At 30.5% G+C, this 23,905-nt stretch overlaps 1 protein-coding gene across 2 annotated transcripts in view; it reads left to right on the top strand.

Annotated features, from left to right (window-relative positions):
- The window catches only part of drosha (ribonuclease 3 drosha), a 70,178-nt gene that overhangs the window by 8,711 nt on the left and 37,562 nt on the right, over window positions 1–23,905 (top strand). For both annotated transcript variants that reach the window (XR_015431870.1, XM_087158363.1), the window contains exons 3-10: window positions 980–1,025; window positions 1,667–4,810; window positions 10,581–10,689; window positions 12,164–12,317; window positions 15,443–15,585; window positions 16,528–16,695; window positions 20,387–20,693; window positions 22,955–23,249. Coding sequence is in view for 1 of the 2 variants with exons in the window: in XM_087158363.1 (XP_087014489.1) it covers window positions 980–1,025; window positions 1,667–4,810; window positions 10,581–10,689; window positions 12,164–12,317; window positions 15,443–15,585; window positions 16,528–16,695; window positions 20,387–20,693; window positions 22,955–23,249 (4,366 nt within the window). In the remaining variant the exon portion in view is untranslated. The remainder of the gene's footprint in view (window positions 1–979; window positions 1,026–1,666; window positions 4,811–10,580; window positions 10,690–12,163; window positions 12,318–15,442; window positions 15,586–16,527; window positions 16,696–20,386; window positions 20,694–22,954; window positions 23,250–23,905) is intronic.

Raw genomic sequence — 23,905 nt, forward strand, 5'->3', positions numbered from 1 at the left:
AGGAAATGGAAAATATGATTGAGGAGTATGCGGTCGGCTCTTTAATCATTGTCCCATACTGCGAAAAAAAAGAAGGCACATTTATATGCAGCGCAAATTACTTTGATAAACAAAGACGATTTAGATGTTAAAGTATTTAAAGAACATGGGACAAAAATTGATTTATGCTTAAATTTCCTGAGAACGAAGATAAGATGTGACATCGGCAAGTTAGATATAAAACCTCTTCTGAGACAACCTAATTTTCAAATTGTTGAAATTTTAACTGATTCTTACGTAAATATTAATTCTGTTTATCTGTTACATTCTGTTTATCATTTACATATAAATAAAACATTTTTTAAATGAAGACTTTCTTCCACTAAACTTTTTGTCATTCCGTCACGGTCATTCCGTCACAGCAAATAGATGTTAATAACTGCTAGCCAACCTGAGGTTAATTTTCCAAATTCACAATTTACATTGCTTACACATTATACTAAAAGTAAAAAATAGTTCAGGAAAATAATAGTTGCAAAATTCACAGAAACTACCAGTTCTAAGCGGCATGCCGAAAGCTTGGTTGCCAAAATGTCATTCCGTCACACAAGTAAAAAGTTCATAAAATTAAAAATAAAAAAAAATACAAAATTCTTTTTTTTTAGTTTATGAATCACATTATACCAATAATAATGATATGCACGAGAAAAAATCATGTTTATTTGAAATTAGATGCATAGAAACTTCAATTAATTGTCATCATGCAAGTCAAAATGTCATTCCGTCACATATGGAATTGCCCTCATATAACTCCCTAAAATTCCCTGTTCCTATAATATTTGAGATATTACACAATCATCAGCATACGATTTTAGTGAAAAATCCATTGACTTTTTGGAAGATCTATTCATAGCTGTGTATAATTGTTGTGCTTAACAAATTGTAAATGATAATTTATTAAAACTTGTTTAGTATGCTTTAAAATAATCGTTATTTATAGGTGCTGGAAATTCATCTATGCAGCTATCTTCAGTTGATGCATACTGGTAAATATTTCATTTATCATGAGGAATATATAATATTTATATTTCTTTATTAATATTCCATTTTAAAGTAAAAGAGAAAAATGTCGCTAAGAGAAAGTCAAATCTGAATTTCATACCGAAATTGTTTTGTGAATACTTTTTCTTCAGCTGTTTCACATACAATGTTATGAAGTTCATGACGTCACTTGCTTTAAATCCTCACCTGTATTGAGTCAATCAGAAAATTTGCAATTTAAGTCCTCTTAAATTCTATAAATATTGGATGTTTCATCTCTTATTAAATAGATCTTCTCGTCACTCACTTAGCAAAACTTGAAATTGTTTTCATTTATTTACCCAGAAAAAGGGTAAATGCCCAGTTACTCACTAAGTAGGTCACCTGACTCACATCTATGCACTCACTGTATATCAACATGATTATAAGAGCCTTTAATATTCTAGAATCTAGCTTATATTATTGACATAAAATCTCCATGCATCATACAAGTTTTATGAAGTGATTAACAAAACAATTTTTTGCTTTAACTATGTTCAATTGTATGAATGCAAATTGAGTTTTTCATTAAAATGAAATATTTTTAGTGATTATTGTAATAAATAATTTTTAAATTTATTTTCTATTTTCCCTTCTAATATTCTAGGAATTTAGAGCCTAATGTTGGTAGTAAAAATAAAAATTGTCTCATCGAACAATTAGAAGATGGAGAAATTGAAGAAGAACCTGAAGACGTGCAAAAACTTGGGGAACATTCTAAGGACTATCCCCATTTTAAGAAATACTCAAACGATAGTAGATTAAGAGAATGTTCAAAATACTCTGAATTCAATGAGTATTCTGAACATTCATTAGATCCTAGATATAAAGGACACTCAAAAGATCCTAGATTTAAAAAGCATTCAAAGGATCCCAGATTCAAGGAGCATGAAGATCTCAGATTGAAGGAACATTCTAGAGATCATAATATTAAGGAACATTCGAAAGATCATAGACATCAGAAACATTCAAAAGATTCAAGACTAAAGGAACACATAACAGATCCAAGACTGAAAGATCCAAGGCTAAAAGAGCATTTAAAAGATCCAAGGGTAGAAGAATACTTGAAAGATCCAAGACTAAAAAAGCATTTGAAAGATCCAAGACAAAGAGAACATTTGAGTGTTCCAAAACAAATAGAGAATAGGCAAAATCCTAAACTAAAAGATCCTAATACAAAAGAGGAGTCAAAGAGTTTGAAAGAGCATTCAAAAGATTCCAGGCTTAAAAAGGATTCAAAACATACACAGCAGCTAAAAGATTCCAAATTTGGAAAACAGTCAGAAGATACTAAACATGTAAAGCAGTTTGAAAGTTCAGATGTTGAGCTATTTGAACCGAAACATTATGAGCATTTAATAGATCCAAAACATTACGAACAACTAAAAGATCCAAGAGTTTATAAGCAGTTAAAGGATTTAATAAATGAGCAGTTGAAAAGTCCAAAATTTCAATTTAAAAATTGCAGTATTGACCATACTAAAGATGACCAAAAACATTCTTTAGATTTAAAACAGAAAGAACTAACGATAGAGCAGTCCAAAGATCCAAGGCTTGAAGAACATCGTGAAATTCCAAGAAGTACTGAGCTTTCTAATGATCACAGATTCAAATATCAGCCAAGCAGTCAAAGAGAGCATTTGCAAGATCTAAGATATAGTGATCCTTTATTTGAAGATAAATCAATTGAATTAATTATTAAAGGAAAATCAAGTGCATCTGAGGAAAAAGCAAAAGATTCAACACAATCAAAATCACTTTTTAAAACATCAGTGAATCTGATTCTTGATAAACAATCATCAGTTCCAAAGCTTGGGGAAGATGTTAAGATAACACTTGATAGGACTCAGATCACATTTCCAATTTCAAATGTGTTTGAAGACATGAATGAAAGTACATTAAAAATTCTCTCTTTAGAATCTCAAAATATAGCTTGCAAAAATGAAATCACAACGTCCACTTGTTCTGATCAGCTTCATGCACATTCAGCAAATGAAAATGACCCCTCACGTAAACTAACCACGATAGAAACAAATCATAGTTCTTTTCCTGGTAGTGATTCTAGATTTGAAAATGATCCACTGTGTATTGTTAAAAAAGAAAACACTGAAGAAAATTATTCCAAAGTAGATCCCTCAAAATTTGATTTAGTTCAGAGTAAGTCTGTAAGTGAACAATGTTCTTCTTTTGAAAATGATTATTCTACTCTAGAAAATGATCAAATTTATATTGTTGAGGAAGAAAGTGCAGATTATAACAAACCAGACGCTAATTCATTGACATTTAACTTAATGAAAAGCCGTTGCCATTCTGTCGGAGAAAACTCCGTTCATGAAAATGATCAAATGTATATTGTTGTGGAAGATAGTATCAGAACAGATAATATGAAACCAGAAACCCATCATTGCCCTAGTCAAGAAAAAGAAATGTTTGCTGTTGAGGATGTCAAAACAACAGTAACCAGTACAAAACTGAATGCTAATTTGTCCCATTACTGTTCTGCAAGTGGTGAGAAAAGAAAAAGTGAGCCAGGCTATAGACCAAAAAATATTAAAGCAGATTATTATAAAATGTCTCCCGGTAAATTAGATCGTGATTCATCCAAATTTAATCCCAGCCGAGATAAATCTTCTTTAAGTAAAGAGGAAGGAAAAACTGAAAATTTAGTATGTGGTGGTGCGGAACACAGGACATATCATTCTACGGAGGTTTCTAAAAAACTGGATTCAGAAAGAAATCCTCATTCTGGATCAAAATCTATGAATAAAGGGAAAGAAAAACACGTTTCAACCGAAAAAAGACTTGAAATATTTCATCCTGCATCAGATTTTACAAAACAGTATTCATCAAAATCTATTTCATATCAAAATAAATCTCAACATCATTCTAGAGAGAAAACTGCTGCTGCAGAGCACTCAACTTCAGCCTCTACAAAGTTAAATGATGATACATCCAAATTTAGTGAAACCCATTGTAAATCTCATTCTGTATCTAGTTCCAAATGTGATAGTGAAGAAACTAAGCATTTTAAGAAAGAAGAAAAATCTCCTCATTGTGGATCAAGGAGTTCTGGTTTAGAAGTCAACCCATCTCGGGGGGATCGGCGAAGTGCTTCGAGAGAAGTGTATCAAAGACATACTCACGAAGAAAAATCTCCACATTGTGAATCAAGGAGTTCTAGTTTAGAAGTCAACCCATCTCGGGGGGATCGGAGAAGTGCTTTGAGAGAAGTGTATCAAAGACATACTCACGAAGAAAAATCTCCTCATTGTGAATTAAGGAGTTCTAGTTTAGAAGTCAACTCATCTCGGAGAGATCGAAGAAGTGCTTCAAGAGAAGTGTTTCAAAGACATACTCGAGAAGAAAAATCACTTCATCACGAATCAAGAAGTGCTAAAAGAGACAGGAGTTCTAGTTTTGAAGTTAACCCATCTCGGAGGGATCAAAGAAGTGCTTCAAGGCACTCTAAAGGTAAAAGTCCTTGTAGGTCAAGATCTAAAAACCATTATAGTGGAAAATCATTATCTGGAACAATAAGAAGTGACTCTAAAGAAAGGTCAAGATCCCGCAGTCTTTTAAAAGGGGAATCCCCACGTCTTCTGTCTGATGCGAGATCAAATGAAGTTCATCAGAATGCAAGCAATAATGGAATGATGGATGATGCTCGTCATAAAAGTGTAGAAAAAGATCGAGATCTGAGAAGTTCCTCTGTTTGTAGCAAAAGAAGCAGTTTTGTGTCTCATCATCAGAGGTATGTGAATTTTATAAATTATTGTTTATTAAAATTTGATGCAAATTTCTCTTGGAGTGAAAGCCTGCTCTTAAAATGTTCAAAATTTTAATTTACTGAAAAAAAAAATTTTTTTTTTTTTTTAGTAATTTCATTGTTTTTAGAAGTGTTCATAATATTTGATCCTGGAAACTATCTTCTGCATCTTCATAAATTGTCTGTAAGCCTTATCACACTGTTGCTAAAAATAGAAAAAATTGCTTTTTTTTAATGGCTTTTGATTTATTTACATTATAAAGTTAAATTTATGGTAGTCATAGTCAAAAGCATAGATATAGAAAGTAAGTTACTTATTTAAAGAAATATTAAAGAACTATCCTGGCGACTATATTTTCCAGATTACGGCTTTTGAAGGTCCTCGTGGCAGAATTGTGGCGACATTGTCGCAGAATGTTAGAGTTTTTGCCAAAAGATTTTTCATTTGGAAAGGGAAAAAATTGTGTTGCGACTCTTATTCACACGATTTAAATATCATATATTGTGATTCTTATTTACAAGATTTAAAAATCCAATATAATCCACCTGTATTTACACGTTTTTAAAACATTATGTAGCGATTAGTATTCAAGCGAGTTTAGAATCAAATGTCGTGATTCCATCCAATAAAGAGTTGAGAGATTTAAAAGCCGCATTTTGGGATTCATATTCTCTCAATTTAAATTCAAATATTGCAATACTTATTCATATGATTTTAAAATCAAATGTTGCAATACTTATTCATATGATTTTAAAATCGTGCAAGTGATTCATATTTATGTGATTCATATTCATACACTTTTAAAATTAAGCATCGGGATTTATCACATGGTTTAATATATATATATATATATATATATATATATATATATATATATATATATATATATATATATACACACACACAGGGCAGGAGATAGCGCCCCCCCCCCTCTCATGAGATGCTTCCGCTGTCACTGTGTTTAATGATAGCTGATTAATTATGATTTATGACTTAATAATTACTTCCATGCATTAACCGTTTCATTTTATTCACTTGTGTTTCCATCAAAATAAAATTTATGGTTAGGTTGTACTTCTTTGTCAAGTTGCAGGATCAACCTTTTGATAAAATGATTCAATATTTCTCACTCACTCTGACTCAATATTAGTGGCTTAAGCTTAAATATTCTACTTAATAAAGGCTGTCCTTTCTTTTTTCCCAACTGATTTTGGATTTCATGGGGGTAGCTTCAACGTAAAAAAATAAGATCTCAATAGTTCACTCAGAAGGACTGTTACATGCATTATGAATGAGTAGATCATTAGAACAAGATTTTTGGCCCTGTATAGAAGCTGTAGTGTATCTACCACTACAAATATATAATTCTAATTCACTGGTATATAATTCTATGAGGGGGTATCTTTTGGATGTAGTGGGTCTGCCACTACAAATATATAATTCCAATTCACTAGTATATAAGACTTGACTCGATTCTATGGTGGGGTACCTTTTCATAGATGATAGTTGACATTGCTGATAACGAAACTTCCCACATGGGTGACCCGAACGTGATGTGAACATGCCTGCCGCGACAGAAACTCCCACTTTGATTGAAACACGCCTACTTTGATGGATGGTTCACATTGAAAAGTTGACTTGTGACATTATCCACCTCCTCGCTCTGTTCCTTCTGAGACTATTACACACAGCGTATGCTCTCAACTGCTGAAGGCAGCGGAGAAGCGACATGACCTTAAACTTAATTCAGATCTCAAGATCAGCACTCAAAAAGTACGGTGATCTTAACGCAGCCCTCAGGGCTTCTCACAAAACAGCAATGAATCAACTAGTGGTATCCATTCAATAAATTCTATCACAGATAAAATTCTGATGGGGGTGTACTGTACAGGCTGGCCACCCACCTGGAATTTTCAGGGAATTTTTTTTTATACTGGAAAAATCAGGGAAATTTGGATAAAAACCTGGAAAAATCAGTGAATTTTAAAGAAAAGCTAGAAATTTTTTCTTCGATATTTTTTCAATTTCACTAATTTAAATTATTTACTAATTTCCTTAATTTAAATTATTTCATCCATTATATCCACTTTTTTTAGACCAAACTGTTGAAATATCATCAACTTAACGATATTACAAATTTTAGCGTCTCCTTTTAATTGTATTTGATAATTGTTTGTTTTACCACTTTACTCTCGGAGCATTTTAATTATTTTACTGCTGTTGCCATCAGACTGTAATGTTTACATAATGTTACTCTGTAATGTTACTTTTTTGTATTTTATGTACTTTTTTGTTTTCTTGATTTTAATAAACATTTACCCGTATGCCCTAAATTGGGGCAGGTCGGGATAAATATTGATCAACTTAACGATACTTTGCTTGTATCAAAATTGCTCCCTTATAACCCTGTTGAACTAGAATGCCACATAAAATTCTCCTATGGTTGCTAAACGAATGTAGAAACCTTTGACCTCTATGGAGACTATGGGACTGCAAAGATTGTGGTGGATGTGGAAGAAGGGGTTAGGATATTTGCTTCTGTTTTTAATTTCTGTTCGTGGGCTGAATCCATTTATAGTTCAAGTTTGTTCCGATGCTTTAGTGGTAAATTTTTTCTATTTTGACAAAATGATTCTAAATGTTTTTGTATTTTTAACTTTATAAAATTCTCCAAAAATGTGTCGGTTCTAATTTAATAATAATAGATTTTATATCACACTCTTTTTCTGAAAGCTTTTGTACTCCCATTCAAAGAAATCTGTAAATTATTTTTTCTCAGCAAACCAACCAATCACACATTTTTTTTTACAATCACTAACAGCAATGTTTGTCAACAAATTGTTGCATTAATACTATTTTTCTCTATTTTACCTTTTATAACATATTTTAAATTAAAAAAAAGTTTTTTTAAGAACTAACTATATATTAATATTTAATTTTACTGTTTTGTTGGTATATATTTGATTTCTGATTCAAAATTAGAATTGTATAGTTATCACAATATGGAAAGTTTGTAAATGTTGCTTGCATTCCAGAGATCATATTTCCAAAACTTTTCCTATTACCCTAAAAAGCTGACAAAGGCTAAGGAATGTATAGGAAACATATTATATGATGTATAAACATGAAATATAATTTTTTTTTATTCATATGTGCTTAGTAGGAAGAAGGAAAATGAAACCTGGTGTTTTAGTTTTGCACTGTACAAGATTCTAGTTGTTAAAACAAAAACAATTAACCATGCTAACCTAAAAACCCAGGTGTTTAGTTAGGAATTCTTTAAATATTTTAATTTCAAATAAGAAAAGAAAAAAACAAATAAGTATAAAATTTAAAGAATTGTATACTCTATAGGAAAAAAATAGATAAACCAAAAAATTAGGCAATTTTGCATTTGTGACATTTATTTTTGTATACTGAATCTCCTAAAATAATAATGCTAATTCAAAACAACATTATTTAAAAATTTGACTTGAGATATTGGTTTAATAAAATATTATATTAATGAATATTTCAGAATGGATATTTAATAATAGAAATATATTCGGACGGAATATGGAATATTTAAAAAACAAAGCAAAAGTTTATTTTATAGAAATCAATCGTCAAAAAGTAACGAAAACTTTATCCCACAAAAGTCATTGTACATTGTTTTTTATTAAATTTTACAGAAACTTTTACAACACTCAATTGTGAATTTATGAATTTTTCCATAAATTTTGTAATTTTAATCTTTGATATGAAGTCCTCCTTTAAAGCATTTTATCATATATTACAGTGTAATAGCACACAATAAACTAATTTAACAATAATAATTACTGATTTATCTCTTACGGTGGCAAATAATCAACTTTAAAATTTGGTCTATTGTTTTATTACGACCACGAGCCGTTTTTAAATGATAAAATAAAATATTACGGAATTAGCAAACAAAAGTTAAAATATAATTTTGCTATCATAAGTTTGGTACTAAATTTCAAATAAATAAATGATATATAATTAAATAAAAAAAAATTAAAGCAATTGACAATAATTTTAATTCTAAAATCCGAAAAAATTTAAGTGTATGATGACTTTCGTGGGGTAAAATTTTTGTTCCTATTTGATAATTGCTATCTTAACAATGAACTTTTGCTTTGATTTACTAAATATTGAACTAAAATATTACATGCAGTTTTGCTAAGAATAGATTATACATCAAATACCCATTTTGAAATATTCATTTTAATTAAGGAATTTTGATTGCCTATTTCAATAAAAGTTGTAAAAAGTGAACGATCACTTTTGGGAACCACTGTAACTATAAAATTTTTTTGATATATAATCACCTGGAACAGTTTTCCTTTGCTTAATGAAAATATATTAAACAATACTTATCCAAGGTTTTACTGGTTATTCTGTTTTTGCCATTTGATAGGTACACTTTGAGCAAAAACTACCTAAAATAACACATTAAAAACATTTTTATTCAATAAAAGCAATATATTCTACAAGCTAAATCTATTATTTTCTCCACATGTCTTAATTTTTTAAAAATGAATGTTGTACCAAAACATTAAAAAATGAAATAAAAAAACAAAATCTTGCCAAATTGTCAAAATAAATTATATTTTCAAGATGATATGTTAAAGAAGTAACATTTTGAATAAAATATTTCATAATATTGATACTTTTCTTGCACACATCCTACACTTTATAAGAAAGAAAGAAAAATATAGACCTGGAAATTTTGAGATTTTTATCTGGAAATATCGGGGAAATTTGAAATCTGATTTGAGTGGCCACACTGACTGTAGTATATCTACCACTGCAAATATATAATTCTAATTCACTAGTATATGATGCATGTTGACTCGATTCTGTGGGGGGGGGGGGTACCTTTTCATAGATGAAAGTTGACATTGTCGATTACTACTATCCCTACAAGGTTTTTTTTTGTTGTTGTTGTTGTTGGAATTACTTCTTAAGGACGTGTGGTCCCCCGTGACAGAATAGCAGTAACACTGCGATATTGTCGCAGAACGTAATAGAGTTCTTGCAAAAAGATTTTTCTTTTGAAAAGTGAAAAAGAAAGTACCTTCCTTTTCTACAGAAATTTACACGTAATATTTGAATTATCCATTTAGATAACACTTTTCGACACGCTCAATTTACACCTATAGTATTGTAAATCGATGTCATGTTTCGGCAGCTATTGATATTGATTTGCAAGTGGATTTTAAATATCCCAATATCCATTTCAAACAATATAGAAAATTTGAATGGTGCATATGAGTATTTACTCAAGGCAATAATTCTATAAAATTTTTGGCAGTTAATTCGATTGATTTCCCCATAGTATTTAAATCCGATATTTTTTATATGTTCATAACAACCTAATCTCGAAACATGCATTCGAGGAGTCCGATTCCCGTGATTTCGTCGCTGAATTTTTTTCGGCAATTACTATTACAGATTTCAGGATTTTTTATTATTTTTTTTACTGTAGTGATTATTTACAAAATGAAGAGAAGGAAATAATTTGTGTCCCCCCCCCAACAAAATACGAAAAATATCTTGCTGAAAGATATTAGTGCTAGAGAGTTTTGTCGCAGATAGTTCAAAAAAATTCTGCCACAGTGGTGTGGTCATCATATATCCAAAGTTTAAATATGTATCAATTTCTTGCATTTCTAGAAAAATATTAATAGAATTAGTTTTAAGTTATCTGGAATCCATATTTATTGTCCTAACATTATGCTTTTGTTAAATAAGGTCTAGAAAAGATAGGCGTGAAATCCAAGAAGATCAACCTGCTCTCAGTACTAGACCTAGTAAAAACATCACATCTTCTCCTTCTGGAATGTTTTATGCACAAAACAAGGTAATTTGGTTCAAATATTTTTTAGTGAAAAATTTTAAATCATCACATAAGCAGGGTTGCCACCGGAGACTAAAAGGCAACTATTTTTGGCATAAGGTGACTATGGCAACTTTTTTTGCCTGAAAAGGCTAAAAAAGCAACTATTTGCAGGAAAAGAAGAATATTGGGAGACTTTTCTGAACTCCCAGCATTGTTTTTTTTTTTTTTTTTTTCTTTTTTTTAAAGCATAATTTGGGTGGAAAATCTGCACCCCACAAGATAGTTTCCGAACACACTGAACTTTTTTTTTTTCTTAAAATATAAAAACTGTGCAAATTTTGCTTTTCAATGATTATTGCTACAAAATTCCACATGAAGTAAAAAAAAAAATTAAATTTTTTTTTTATTAGGATATTACAATGCGTGAATTTCAAATTTGAGTAATCACTTTTCATATATATATATAAACATTTACGTTTAATAAAAATTATCATATTTACCACCAACTTGACTGAATGGATCATGGTATATGACAATTAAGTCATTAACAAAATTATAGTCATATTTCTGATGATTTTTTTTTCTTATTTAGGCAACTATTTTCCTAGTTTTTGGCTACTATTTTAATGTTTTAGGCTACTAAAAGCATATATTTTGTTCATTTTTTTCTGTAGCAACTCTACATAAAGAGACTACAACTGGGAAGGTAGTCTTGCATTCATGCTTAAGATTAATTGCAAGAATTGGGAACTTTAGAATTTCAGTTGGTACAATTTATTGTAAAATTTCTGCGGCACTGGTGACAAGAGTATGAGGAATATTTTAAAAGCAATTTTTAAAAAGAACTCCTTAATTTCATTTGGAAATCAAACTGGATTTGATGTTTATTCAATGTCTGTACCAGTGATAGGATTTTTGTGAACCCTTTTAGTGTATACATTTTTATTTCTGCTGATAAGGATTCCAAAAATATTTTTTAAGGGCAGTCATAATGTCTTTATGTATTTTGATGAGGATTTTAAAAATATTTATTAAGGGTGGCCGTTATAGAACGCTTTGCATTTTAACCAGGGTTGCAGAGATGTAGTCATTGAGTTGCAATCAGAGTTAGTTTGGGTAAAAAGAGCTGAAGTCACTAAAAACGCATTGACTCCGAGTTTTTTGTTGGACAGTTTGAAATGAAATGAAAGTAAATTGAGAAAAAAACAAATAACTTATGACAAATAGAGTTATTATTTTTATTTATGGGCTATATACATTAATAGATATAAAGTTATTTTCTATTTCATTGCTTTACACGGTTTGCCAAAAGTGTGTCCAGCAATATTTTGCATAATTAGAGTTTAATTTATATTGCATCCTTTTGGAATAAACTATTTAAAAATGTTTTAGACAGAAATTTCTTCTTAATCTTGCTGCCACTTTCACAGTTACAAAAGAAATGTTTTTAAAAATTCTTGCATATTTACCTTAAGAATATTTTGCTTTATTACAGGATTCCAATGAAGTTGTAGCGACTAATGCCTTGTTAGCACTGCACGAAAGATTCAAATTTGAGTTAGTGGATCGTGCTGCTCGTGCCAGAGCTCTGAAACCAAAATATGAACCTCCTGTTCGTAAGGTGAAACTTCGAAAAATGAAAATAAAAGGTAAATTTTTAGGTGTTGGGAATGTTGGTCTTTTCTGGCTTTAATACTGGTGAAGTAAATAAAAAAAAGTAACAAGTAAAAAACTTTTTTAGAATAAGCAGACGTCATTTATGCGCAATTCTAAGCAAAACTTTTTTTAATGATTAAGCAAAATTTTTTTAATGATTTAAAACGAGATTAAACGTGTTAAAAGAGATTTAATGATTAAAAAAATTAATATTTGTTTACAGGTTCACCTAAGAGTAGTACGGCCTATTCTGTATAGGTGATACAGGAGTAAGTATGCATAATAAATAAAAAAAATGTCCCTTTAAATGAGAAGTAGAAAAAATATTCTGTACAACAAAATATTTTTTGAATATCAGATATAATTTCTAAATCATTTGAGAAAAAAATGCATTAACAATGATCATAGGTTAAAAGAGGAATTTTCTTTTTCAAACTAATAAAAGAAAAAGCTAAGCAAAACTGAAATTAAAAAATGTCAAAAGTTAAAGCTATTGTGTATTGTATTCACTTAATAGTTTTGTAGGTTGCTCGTTTAGAAAAGGAGATAAACCTCATCCTTCCCTTTTTGTTCTATCCTTAGGAATTGTTTTTCTTTTAATAATCAGTAAAGGATACAGAACCGGAAATGATTATGCTCTGGAAAAAATCCGGATTTCAGAATTTTTTTCACTAACCGCGATCCGGCAGTTTCCGGAAATCCAAGGTCCAGAAGTTTCAAAAAATTGCCGATCACATTTGCGTATAAAAATTCTTTTATATTTTATTTAAAAATATTAGAACTAGAATTTATGCTTGGCATCTCTTTCATTTGTAAAGATTTTTTCTGGTAGAATAATAAATGTGATTAAAGATAAAAATAAACTTATACATAATTATTTATTTAAATTATGCATATAATTCATTTAGAATTTCATATTTTGAAAATATCAACGATTTAAATTTATAAAGGCATAAATTTTTTGAAATGCGTCATTAATGATTTTACTCAAGAAATTTTCAGGATTTTTTTGTTGGGCTCACCATCACCCATGCAGAACAAACCACAGGAATTTTTCATGAGTTTTTATTAACATAGATTTTTCATTTGTTTTGTTCATCAATGTTAATCATTTGATTATTTGTGATTCCCTCACATTATCTAATTATCATGTGCAGTGCGTCTGAATAATTTTGGATCAGATCTTCACGTTCTGGGACTCATTCTTAATGGTTCGAAGGGGGGGGGGGACCTCAAATATGCTAATTATTTAGCGCAGAGGATATTTTAAGTTGAAAATTCAGGCTTCTCCGAATAAACACCTTTTATTCAACAGATTCTGATTTTCGACCCCCAAAATATATAAGGAGTAGTCATACTCTGGTAAATAAGTTTCCCATAGTTTGGTTTAAAGGACCTCTTGATGTTAATTTATATGTATTTCATCCTATTTCTGGAATTTTTTAAGCAAATAAAAAGGGTTTACACCCAATTATAAAATTCATTTATCTAAAGATAATTCCTTAGAAGAAGTTAATGTCAGTAAGTGTTTACTATTTTTTATTATTTTATTTTATAACAGTCGCCGAAAATTCTCGTCGTAAAGCAGTTGTTTGATGAATTCGAGATATATGGCGAAATAAACCAAAAAGTAAAATTTGCATTAAGGGATCCACACTTTGGGTAACTAATTAGCATATTTGAGATCACCCCTTGAAACCATTAAGACAGAATCCTAGAATGTGAAGATCCGATGATTAGATCAAAAGTTATTCAGGATGTTCCCTTTTTTTTGGCGTGTTGTACATCTTGGTTATTTTAATTACTAATTAGCAGGCAAAGATTGCTCTACTGTCCTTCAAATTTTAAGATTTTATCTCTTCATGAAGAAAAATGCCCATATCATTATCTGGACAATTAATTTTTCCTCTTCTTTAGGGTTGCTCTCTTTTATTGAGAACCTATTCCTCCACTTCTTACCATTTTCTGGTTCTCCAGGCTCTTTTATTTCTAGGCATTGGTTTTTCTTTTCTTTATCAACTGGTGCAGTTTTTGGCTCACTAAGAACTTGACAGTATGGCTCTTATTTTTTCTGGGAGCTACATTTTGATAAAGAATTTATAATTAACAGAAACCGATAGCAAGAATAATAACAGGAGTAAAAAATAATAAAATGCTCACTGAAAGAAGAAGAAAAGTTGTCAAGAAGGAATAGAGGAACTCAAGTTCAGCTGGGTAGAATTATTGCTCATCAACTAACGCATTATGTCTAAATTTAGGAAGTGAGGAGAAGAAACGATTCCTAAGGAAAGGTCTTCTGTTTTTACTTTATTATGGGAAGAATCCATAGGGTTATTTTTTGAAAGAAGATTATTTCAATGCGCCACAGGTAGGCAGAGTTTGACAAAGGCAGGGGCAGTTGCCCCGGGCCCCTCATCGATTATAAAGTTTATTTTAGGTTTTCTTCTTTAATGAACTTTTTTGGAACAAAATATCAGTACAGTGTAAAATCTATCAATTTTATGTTAGCTTCTTTGTTAATATATTGTAAGAATACAAAAAATCTATGTTTTGTAAATCCGTGGCTTTCTGGTTCCGAATTCAGCTAAATTTTCGCAGTTTCGATGGACACGTTTGGCCGATCAAAAGCCTGTAGTTTTACATATCATGAAATGCAATATGTTTACAAAAATACAGGCTTCTGATTTGCTTAAGTGAGCCATCCTCATTGCGAAAATTTAGCTGAATTCCGCCTTTAGTCAGCAAAGAATCTAATTTTTTGCAGCTAAATGACAAAGTTAACAAGAGGAAAACTGTATTTGGCATGATGGACATAGAATTGTCAGAAAATTAATTAAATGGACAGAACGATATTTCGTCTGACCATTGGAGGGGAAGGGATTGCTATTTTAGGTTCTAGTCAATTCTCTTGTTACTTATGTATAATGAGGTGAAAAATTTAAATACCTGCATAAAGTTCAATTCCTCATTACTGTAGTAGTGCAACAGAGGGGGACCCCCAAAGAAGTTTTTTCCCCAGGCCCCAATTAGGCAAAGTCGAGTCCTTGCGGGCTGGAAAAAAATTATCTTTCTTCCTAAGAATACTATTTTGATCTAGCAGTTTTTATTTTCATTGCAGAGCCAACAAACAATGGTAGCAGCTCAAGCAGTGAAGATCTGAGCTCAAGTGATGAAGAAGATACTACTTTCGAAGAATTGGAAAGAAAAAGAAAACATCCAGATAGATTACATCCTGAATTATGGTTTAATGATCCAAAAGAAGTAATTCACTGTTATTGTTTTATAGTATACTGTTTGTAATAATTCAAGCATACTCACCATTTATTTTAATTGAAGCATGGCTATCATTCATTTTAATTGAAGCATATCATTGTTCATTTTTTCTCACATGTATGTTGACTGTTCATGTTTATTCAAGATATGTCGAGTATAGTCCCGGTGCCTCCAACACAGCTGCGAGTAATTCAGATTAACAAACAAATGATTTAAATATCATTGATGCTGGTTAATTTGGAATCAGCGTGCATAATAAATAATCCCTTTGAATGGTCTGAAGATAATGTGAAGTATAACAAAATATTTTTAAATGCATCAAATAACGTAATTTCTAAATTATTTTTTTTCGGGGAGGGGGGGGAGAGAATAGCCTAAAATACGTTAACAAAGCTGTCACCTGAAAAAAGTTTTATTTTTCAGCAAAAAAGAAGCAACAAAATTTTATAAAAGAAAGTTGTTCTTACCTGTTGGCACCGCGCCAAAAAATAAAGCTGTCTTGTTTTACTTAAGAAGATCAAATAATTAACAGCAAAAAAATATTTATGTGCTCAGCGGCACCCCTAAAAACCTTATGTTGGGAGGGTGAGATACGAATCGATACGAATTTCACATCCGGCTTGCACCGACCACAATGCTGACATGAAGTATCCTAAGTGGTAGACGGATCATGGGTTAGAGTCCCCTTGCCTTCAGGCTAACTGTGGGAGGTTCTTGTGGTCTTCCTCTTTGTGTAACGCAAATGTGGGATAGTTCCATCAAAAAGATCTCCCAAAACTTGATCCAGGAGTTCCCTTGTCTTCTGGATTGGGTTCAAAATTACAAGGCTACGGAGTTGAACATTAGTAGTTGTAAATCCGAAATTTGGGTCGACTGTTCAACGACGGTTATAAAATAAAATATAAAATAAAAGCATGTAATTTATTTCAGATGAATGATGGACCTCTTTGCCGGTGTAGTGCAAAAGCAAGCCGAGCTGGTATAAGGCATGGTATTTATGTCGTAGAGGAACCCATACCTCCATGTAATCCATACAGTAATAATACTGATAAATTGTGGCATTACAAAATAACAATGACGCCTCATACTAATTTCATGGCAAGTTTTTTTTTCTTATTTATCAATTCTTTAACATTTTGTAAGCAACTCACTTCTTGCTCACACTATTATATATACTGATTCTAAAAATGTTTTATTTTGTTCTTATTAAATTTGAAATTTTTATTATTTGAAATGAGTCATATATTAGGGTTCAAAAGCTGTTGATGTGCACATTACATTTGCAGGCGTCTGTCCAGGGCAAATTTACTACCGTTTAGCGGTACCTTCACAAATTCAGCTTTAGAAAAAACGGTAGTTTCACAAAATACTTTATAAAAAGCAAGTTCTAAGATTCGCTGCCTCTTAAAATTTTGTTTTTGTATCCCCATAAAAAATGATAAATCCCAGAGTTTTTTAAACTGAAACAATGAGGTTCGCTCTCTATAAACTATACTGGAAGTCAAAATTCAAACATCATTTTAAACATTCATTATCCTTAACATTATTGTAAATTTATTCTAACAGACCTTTATTTTTTTTTTATAAAAATATCTATTCCTTAGGAAACTTTTTTCTGCATGTTCTAGTCGAAAATAATGAAAGTTCTCCTAATGAAAATAACTTTTAGTTCTAGTACTGTTAAATGCAAGTTGAAATTTTACTATGGACAATGTATTTTTAAATTTAAATACAATTTTAAGCTCGAAATTTACAATAGCAAAAATATTTTTAATATGTGGGGAAAAATATATAGAAATTTACCAGTCATGAATGATTTTTATTTTTACCATATTTTTTTTGTTGCTTTTTTGTTTTTTAATGTAACTTTTATTCTTCACAAATTATGTCTACATTTTCACAAAATAGGTACCTCTCAAAAAAACCTAGACAGACCCAAAATCTGTTAAAGTGTGTAGTCAATTGTTTTCCACAGTTCACCTAGTGCACATCAATGATTTGTTTCTCTCTTTTTATTAATTAATTTGTTGATTGTTTGATCATAGAATTGAATCTTCAGATACTGAAAAAGAAATAAATGACATTTAGTTTATTTCTTTAATTGCAATGCTATTTTAAACCATTTAATTCTTCGCATTTATAGTTTTTAAAATGATTGATGCTTTATTCTAATTAGTAATGTCTCGATTATAGTAATTTCATTTTATCATTTTATAGCAGACGTTAAATAGTATTTAGTTAATTTAAGTGTGTTGAAGCATTGCTGTTCCAGCAAAGATCTTATTTTTTCTTTTTAGTGTGCCTATTAAATGATGTACAGATTAATTTGAGAGATGAAATAATTTTCTGTCCTTTAAATGTACAGTGTTGGACTAACTTTTGATATTCTTAAAAAAAACACTTAGAGAATCAGTTTAGAAGTGTTTAGATCGTGCGATTTCTCATACACGTCAAGTTTAGTTTGAGGGATTGACAATAAACTACAAATGGAAAAAAAAAATTTTGGACATCCTGTGCCAGATAATGTAGTAATAAATTTGTAACTTATGTTGGTAAGTGGTAGCTTGAGACATGTCAAATAAAAACTAGAATATCTTTCTTTAATGTAGCTAACTGGGGTGCCGGGCCCATGTCCAAGAGTTCGTGGGTTCGGTCCCTGCTGGTCAAAGACTCCCCGTGTAGTAAATGGTGACTGATGCACGTTAAATCTGTCGAGTCTCAAAGTCCTCCATGTTCCCATAACAAATCAATACCTCTGGGGGTACCGATCTAGGAGTTTCCTTGTCTTCTGGATTGGTTCAAAATTACAAGGCTACGGCGTTGAACATTTGTAGTCGTAAACCCAAAAATTGGGTCGACTGTTCAACGGCGGTCATAAGATAAAATAAAATGTAGCTAACTATTTATCAACAAGCAAAAAGGTTATTTGTTAAACATTTAAAAAGCTGGTTACTAAAATCTTTAAAACTAGTTGATATTTCTTCACCTGGAAAACAAAGTATTGAGGTTCACTGAAGCTGCAACCTCAACTACTCAGGGATGATTGTATTCCGAGTTTTCCGTATCATCTGTCCAGGTCTAGAAACTAGGAGCAGGACGTGTGATTTTTTTTTGCCGTATCTCAAGACCGTTGATTCACAGACTTTCGCGGAAAAAAAACTTATAATCCGACAAAATTGTTGCCGCAATCTAAAGTTTAAAGTAAGAATTAAATTGCACAATCTAAAATTTAAATTATCAAACTTATGTCATATCATGTTAACGAGACGTTTCGACGCTTGTAATTTTTTCATCAATTTTTGATTTTGTTAAACGGACTCATTTTTAATAATTGATATTATACCAGAATTGTGTGATTCATATTCACGCGATTTTAATATCAAACATCGGTTTTCGTATTTTTCTGATTTAAAAATTACTCACTATGAATCGTATTTATGTGATTTAAAGATCCAATATAGCGATTCATATTCACGTGAGTTTAAAGTCCATTGTGTCTATTCATGATCAAAGGATCTAAAAATTGTGATTTGGATTGACGCGATTTTAAAACCCAATATCGCTATTTGTATTTTCACACTCTTAAAATCCAATATCGCGATTCTTGATTGATATTCTATATTGGTAGGCAATTTAATAAAAATTTTTTGTTCAAAAATTTTTTTAAGTTCATAAATTAATATCTTGTTATCGAGTTTTTGCACATAAAATTTTCAGGGTTTTACACTTTGTGTCACAATCACTCCTGACTGCTCACTCCTATCAGTAGCTCATCAGTCATGTTCGTCCGCCAGAGTCTCTCCGCTCAGGAACTACACTCCTTCATCCTCTTACCTCCTACTTCAATGGTTTCTTTGATCGGTGTTTTTGTGTCTCTGTACTTAGTTTATTTTTCTGCTAGCTGATGCAAATTTAAACGTCTCTACGACTTATAACTATTATTTTGATTATTATGTGCTATAATTGCAGAAAATTTCATAAGCTTGGCTTAAATATTTATGGAAATATGGACATTGAGATAAAAAATGAATTTTTTATCTTACTGTTTTTTACTTTACTTAGTATTCATTAACATTAAACGAGACTTTTGGCATGAATTTAAAATTAATTTAAAAAAATACTGCTTTAAAATTTTAAAAAAAATTACGCGAGATATGAGTCAAAAGTTATTTTATTAAAGTAGTTATTTTATACTGTGCATGCGCTGAAAAATTAAAAATTATTTTTCTTTAGTTTGTAGTGAATGGTATTTAGCAACTAATATAAAAAGTCTGATTTTAGCATCTCATAAATTTCAAAAGTTTCCAAGTAGTTTTCTTAATTTTTAAAGGAAAGCTCAAAATTATGAGAACATTTCCACTAATTTCATTTAGTACTATTAAATCGCATTTATTAACAAACGATAATACCCTTCTAAATGATGGTCTAGACAACAAAGTATTAGGAAAGCTGCGAAAGAAAAGATACTTTTATGGGGGAGGATCCCCAATAATGCCATTTTTGAAAAATCTCATTTAAAGCAATAATTTTGTAATAAATTTGAAATTAATCCAAAAGTTTTGTCTAATTGTATTGAATATTTGTAAAGTTGTATAAAAAAAACGTATGACTGTAAAATTCGTTTTTTATATGTTCATGTTTCCACAAATATTTAAGCTACGAAATTTTGTGCAATTGTTGCATATAGTAACCAAAATGATAGTTACACGTTGTTTTGCATCTCAAAAAGCTTCTTAAAATATGTATGAGAAATATCAAAGAATAACTAAAAATGAATTCTCTCTTTCAGACCAAATGTCCCACAAAGATAGTTCATGATGAAAAAAAATATATATTTGAAGGTTTCTCAATGTTTTCTCACTACCCGTTGCCATCTCTTCCCAGCTGTAAAGTGATTCGTTTCAATTACGAATACACAATACTTTATGTTGAAGAGCCAAAGCCACAAAATTTCACTGTTGCCGGACTCGAACTATTTAATAAGTTCCTTCTCGAGGAGATTTTAGAATTAGTTGATCTTAACTGGAAAGCCCACGACGATCCCGATGGATGCCCACGATTTCATTTCATGCCTCGTTTTTCAAGAGAACTCGACGGTGAGTTATTGATCACAATCAATTTCATGCAAACATTTGTTAAAATATAGACCTGTTTTTTTTCAAAAAAAAAAAAAAAAAAAAAAAAAAAAAAATTACGAAAGTCAGTTTAGGGTATCTGCACACCTGGAAAGTTATGAAAAATTCAGGAAAGTCATGAATTTCGATATTGAACAAAATTTGTCATGAATTTAATTTTTTTTTTTTAAGAAAATTCATGGAAAGTCAGGAATTTCAGTATTGAACAAAATTTTTCGTGAAATGTTATGATTTTAACTATTTTTTTTAAAAAAAAAGTTAGGGGTTTAGGTTGCTGAAAAATCTAGTTTTTAAAATGGAATTAAATCCCCATCCCCAATTTCATGGTGTTCCGAATATCTGAATTTGTAACAAAATCCCCACTCACAGTCATATTTTATTAAAATATAAAATGTTTTTATCATGTTCTTTAAAAATTATGGTGTTCCTTCAAGCAATGAAAGAAAAAAACATCATTTCTAGAGCGAATTATCTTTTTAACTTCTGTGTTTTCAGAATTCATATTATTATTTCTAATTTTATCAATTTAAAATTCTAGCTGAAGCCAGCCAAAGTGTTTAAATACAACAATACAGAGTTTAGCAGTTTTGGAAATACCTATCATTTCATTTAATGTTATAATAATGCTTTTTTAAATTTTATGTTGTGTTTTTGTCGGAGAAAATAGTAACCAATGACTAATTCTTGGAATTAGTCATGAAAAGTCAGGGATTTGAAAATCTAAACTGTAGCAGTTACCTTGGCAGTTTAAACTTTTTGTAAAAATCTATTCATAATTTTGTCAATAATTCAGGGATGAGATTTTTTCGCTTTTGTCTCTCGAATTTCAGCCTTTTTATCAAAAGTTTAGGTTTTTTTTTATAAATATTCCGCTTTTTCTGAAAATGCAGTTGTTGAAGTAAAATTATATTTTTCAAGGATAAACAGAAAATTCAAAGTACGTAGGCGCTAGTCCTTCTGCATTTTTACTTATTTTGGCTATTTTCTCCGCTTTTACGCTCAGAAAAAAAAAATCGTATTTTTACCCGCCTGCAAATAGCTCCTATTTTCGTAATTCATGTTAAGAATAGGAGCTAACTTATTAAGTTTCAGATATTGCAGACATCTGTTATAAATGAAGAATTCATAGAAAACTGTACAACTGTGTTTATTGAAGAAGATAATACTTTCAATGTAAAGAATTAAAACTACACTCAACAAAACTGAACATAACTCTTCAAGAGCTGCCCATCTATTTGCTTACGTTTTCCAGCAATTCAGACGTCGCTGCTTCCCATTTGCTGATGCAAAAGCGAATGAAATAATAATAATTTTAAAAAAAGAAATAGCAGTGGATTTGCGTTGAAGATATTTATTTGCTCATTCAATTAATCTTGTAAATTTACATTTATTATGGCTTAACAAAAACAATACAAGCAAGCCTTTTAGGAATCCCAAATACAGAATCTGCTGATATCTCGATTCTTATTTACACAATTTTAATAACAAACATCAATTTTCGTTTTTACCTGATTTTAAAGTTAGGAATTGTGAGTCTTATTCACGCTATTTAAATATCGTACATTGCAATTCTTATTTACGAGATTTAAAAATCCAATATCGTGATTGAAATTTACTGGATTGGTTTTTAAAATCACAATTTTATTATCAAACATCGATTTTCGTATTTACCTGATTTAGAAATTATGCATTGCAATTCTTATTCTTGCGATTGAATATCGTACATTGCTATTCTTATTTACGATATTTAAAAATCAAATATCGCAATTTTTATTTGCACTTTTTTAAAACCCTATGTAGCGAGAGTTGAAAAACCAACTAATTGAGTTGAAATTATCACTTATAAATAAAACTGAAAGTAGCAAATAATAACTCCTTGTCTAATTTTTGTTGAATTTTTTTTCTTCAAAACAAGGACATTTTAATGTCCCCTTTAAAAAAAGAAAAAACAAGCAAGTTGCCCATTATGTGCTTGCATAATATTTGAATGGCCCCTTGTGGAAAATTAATTTTGAAATGCTTGATGGATGCACCCTTTAGGATACAAATATTTAGTTTGGCTTGTTTAAAAAAAAATCATGGAAAGTCTTGTTTGAATCATCTTTTTGCATTTTATTCAATAGCATGATTTAAACAGTGCAATTCATCATCCTATGCAAATACAGCTATTTAGTCAGAGTCCTATTGCCCTTAATACATGTCATGCAATTCAATCTTTTCAGATAATAGCAAAGAGCTGTTGTCACTGAATGCTGTTCTGGACTATTTGTTGTCATGCAATAAAATTCTAATTGATGAGAAAAAATTAAATGTGGTGATGAAGTATTCGGAGAGAAAGTGGCAAGATTTAGCTGATGAAGTGAAGGGTATGATAGTTACATGCCCTGGCATGAAGCCCTCTTCTGTGAGGGTAGATCAACTGGATAGAGAAGATCACGGAAAGGAGAAAACAAATTTTCCAGTCATTGTCCATTTTGGTGTGAGGCCTCCTCAGTTAAGCTATGCCGGAAACCCTCTGTAAGTACTTTATTCTGTTCTTCCGGATTAGGTTTGAGTTCGACTGCTCCATGATGGTTATATAAAATAAAAATTTACGTCATGCGTACATGAATGGTTTCCGTATCGTGAAAGTCCAAAAATTTGTTTCTTCATTGTATCCACTAAATTTGTTAATTGTTTGATTGCATTTATTGCAATAGTATAGATTCTTTATATATTCAGGGTATCTGCGCACCTGGAAAGTCATGAGAAATCATGGAAAGTCATAAATTTCAGTATTGAACAAAATTTGTCATGAAAAGTCATGATTTTAACTATTTTTTTAAAAGTCATGTATTTAGGTCTCCGAAAAATCTAATTTTTAAAATGGAATTTAACCCCGCCCCACACATTTCATTGTGTTCCGAATATCTGAATTTGTAACAAAATCCTCACTCAAAGTCATATTTTATTAAAATATAAAATGTTTTTATCATGTTCTTTAAAAATGATGGCATTCTTTCAAAAAATGAAAGGATAAACATCATTTTTAAAGCGAAATATCATTTAAACTTCTGCGATTTCAGAATTTTTGTTATTATTTATTTATTTTATCAATTTCAAATTCTAGCTGAAGCTAGCCAGCTATTGGCGATTTTTTTTAATTCTGAAATGAGAACAGAAAAATCAGGAGT

The sequence above is a fragment of the Parasteatoda tepidariorum genome, chromosome 2, assembly GCF_982258835.1.
Source record: "Parasteatoda tepidariorum strain Cologne lab strain chromosome 2, Ptep-v5.0, whole genome shotgun sequence".
NCBI classification, from domain to species: Eukaryota; Metazoa; Arthropoda; class Arachnida; order Araneae; family Theridiidae; genus Parasteatoda; species Parasteatoda tepidariorum.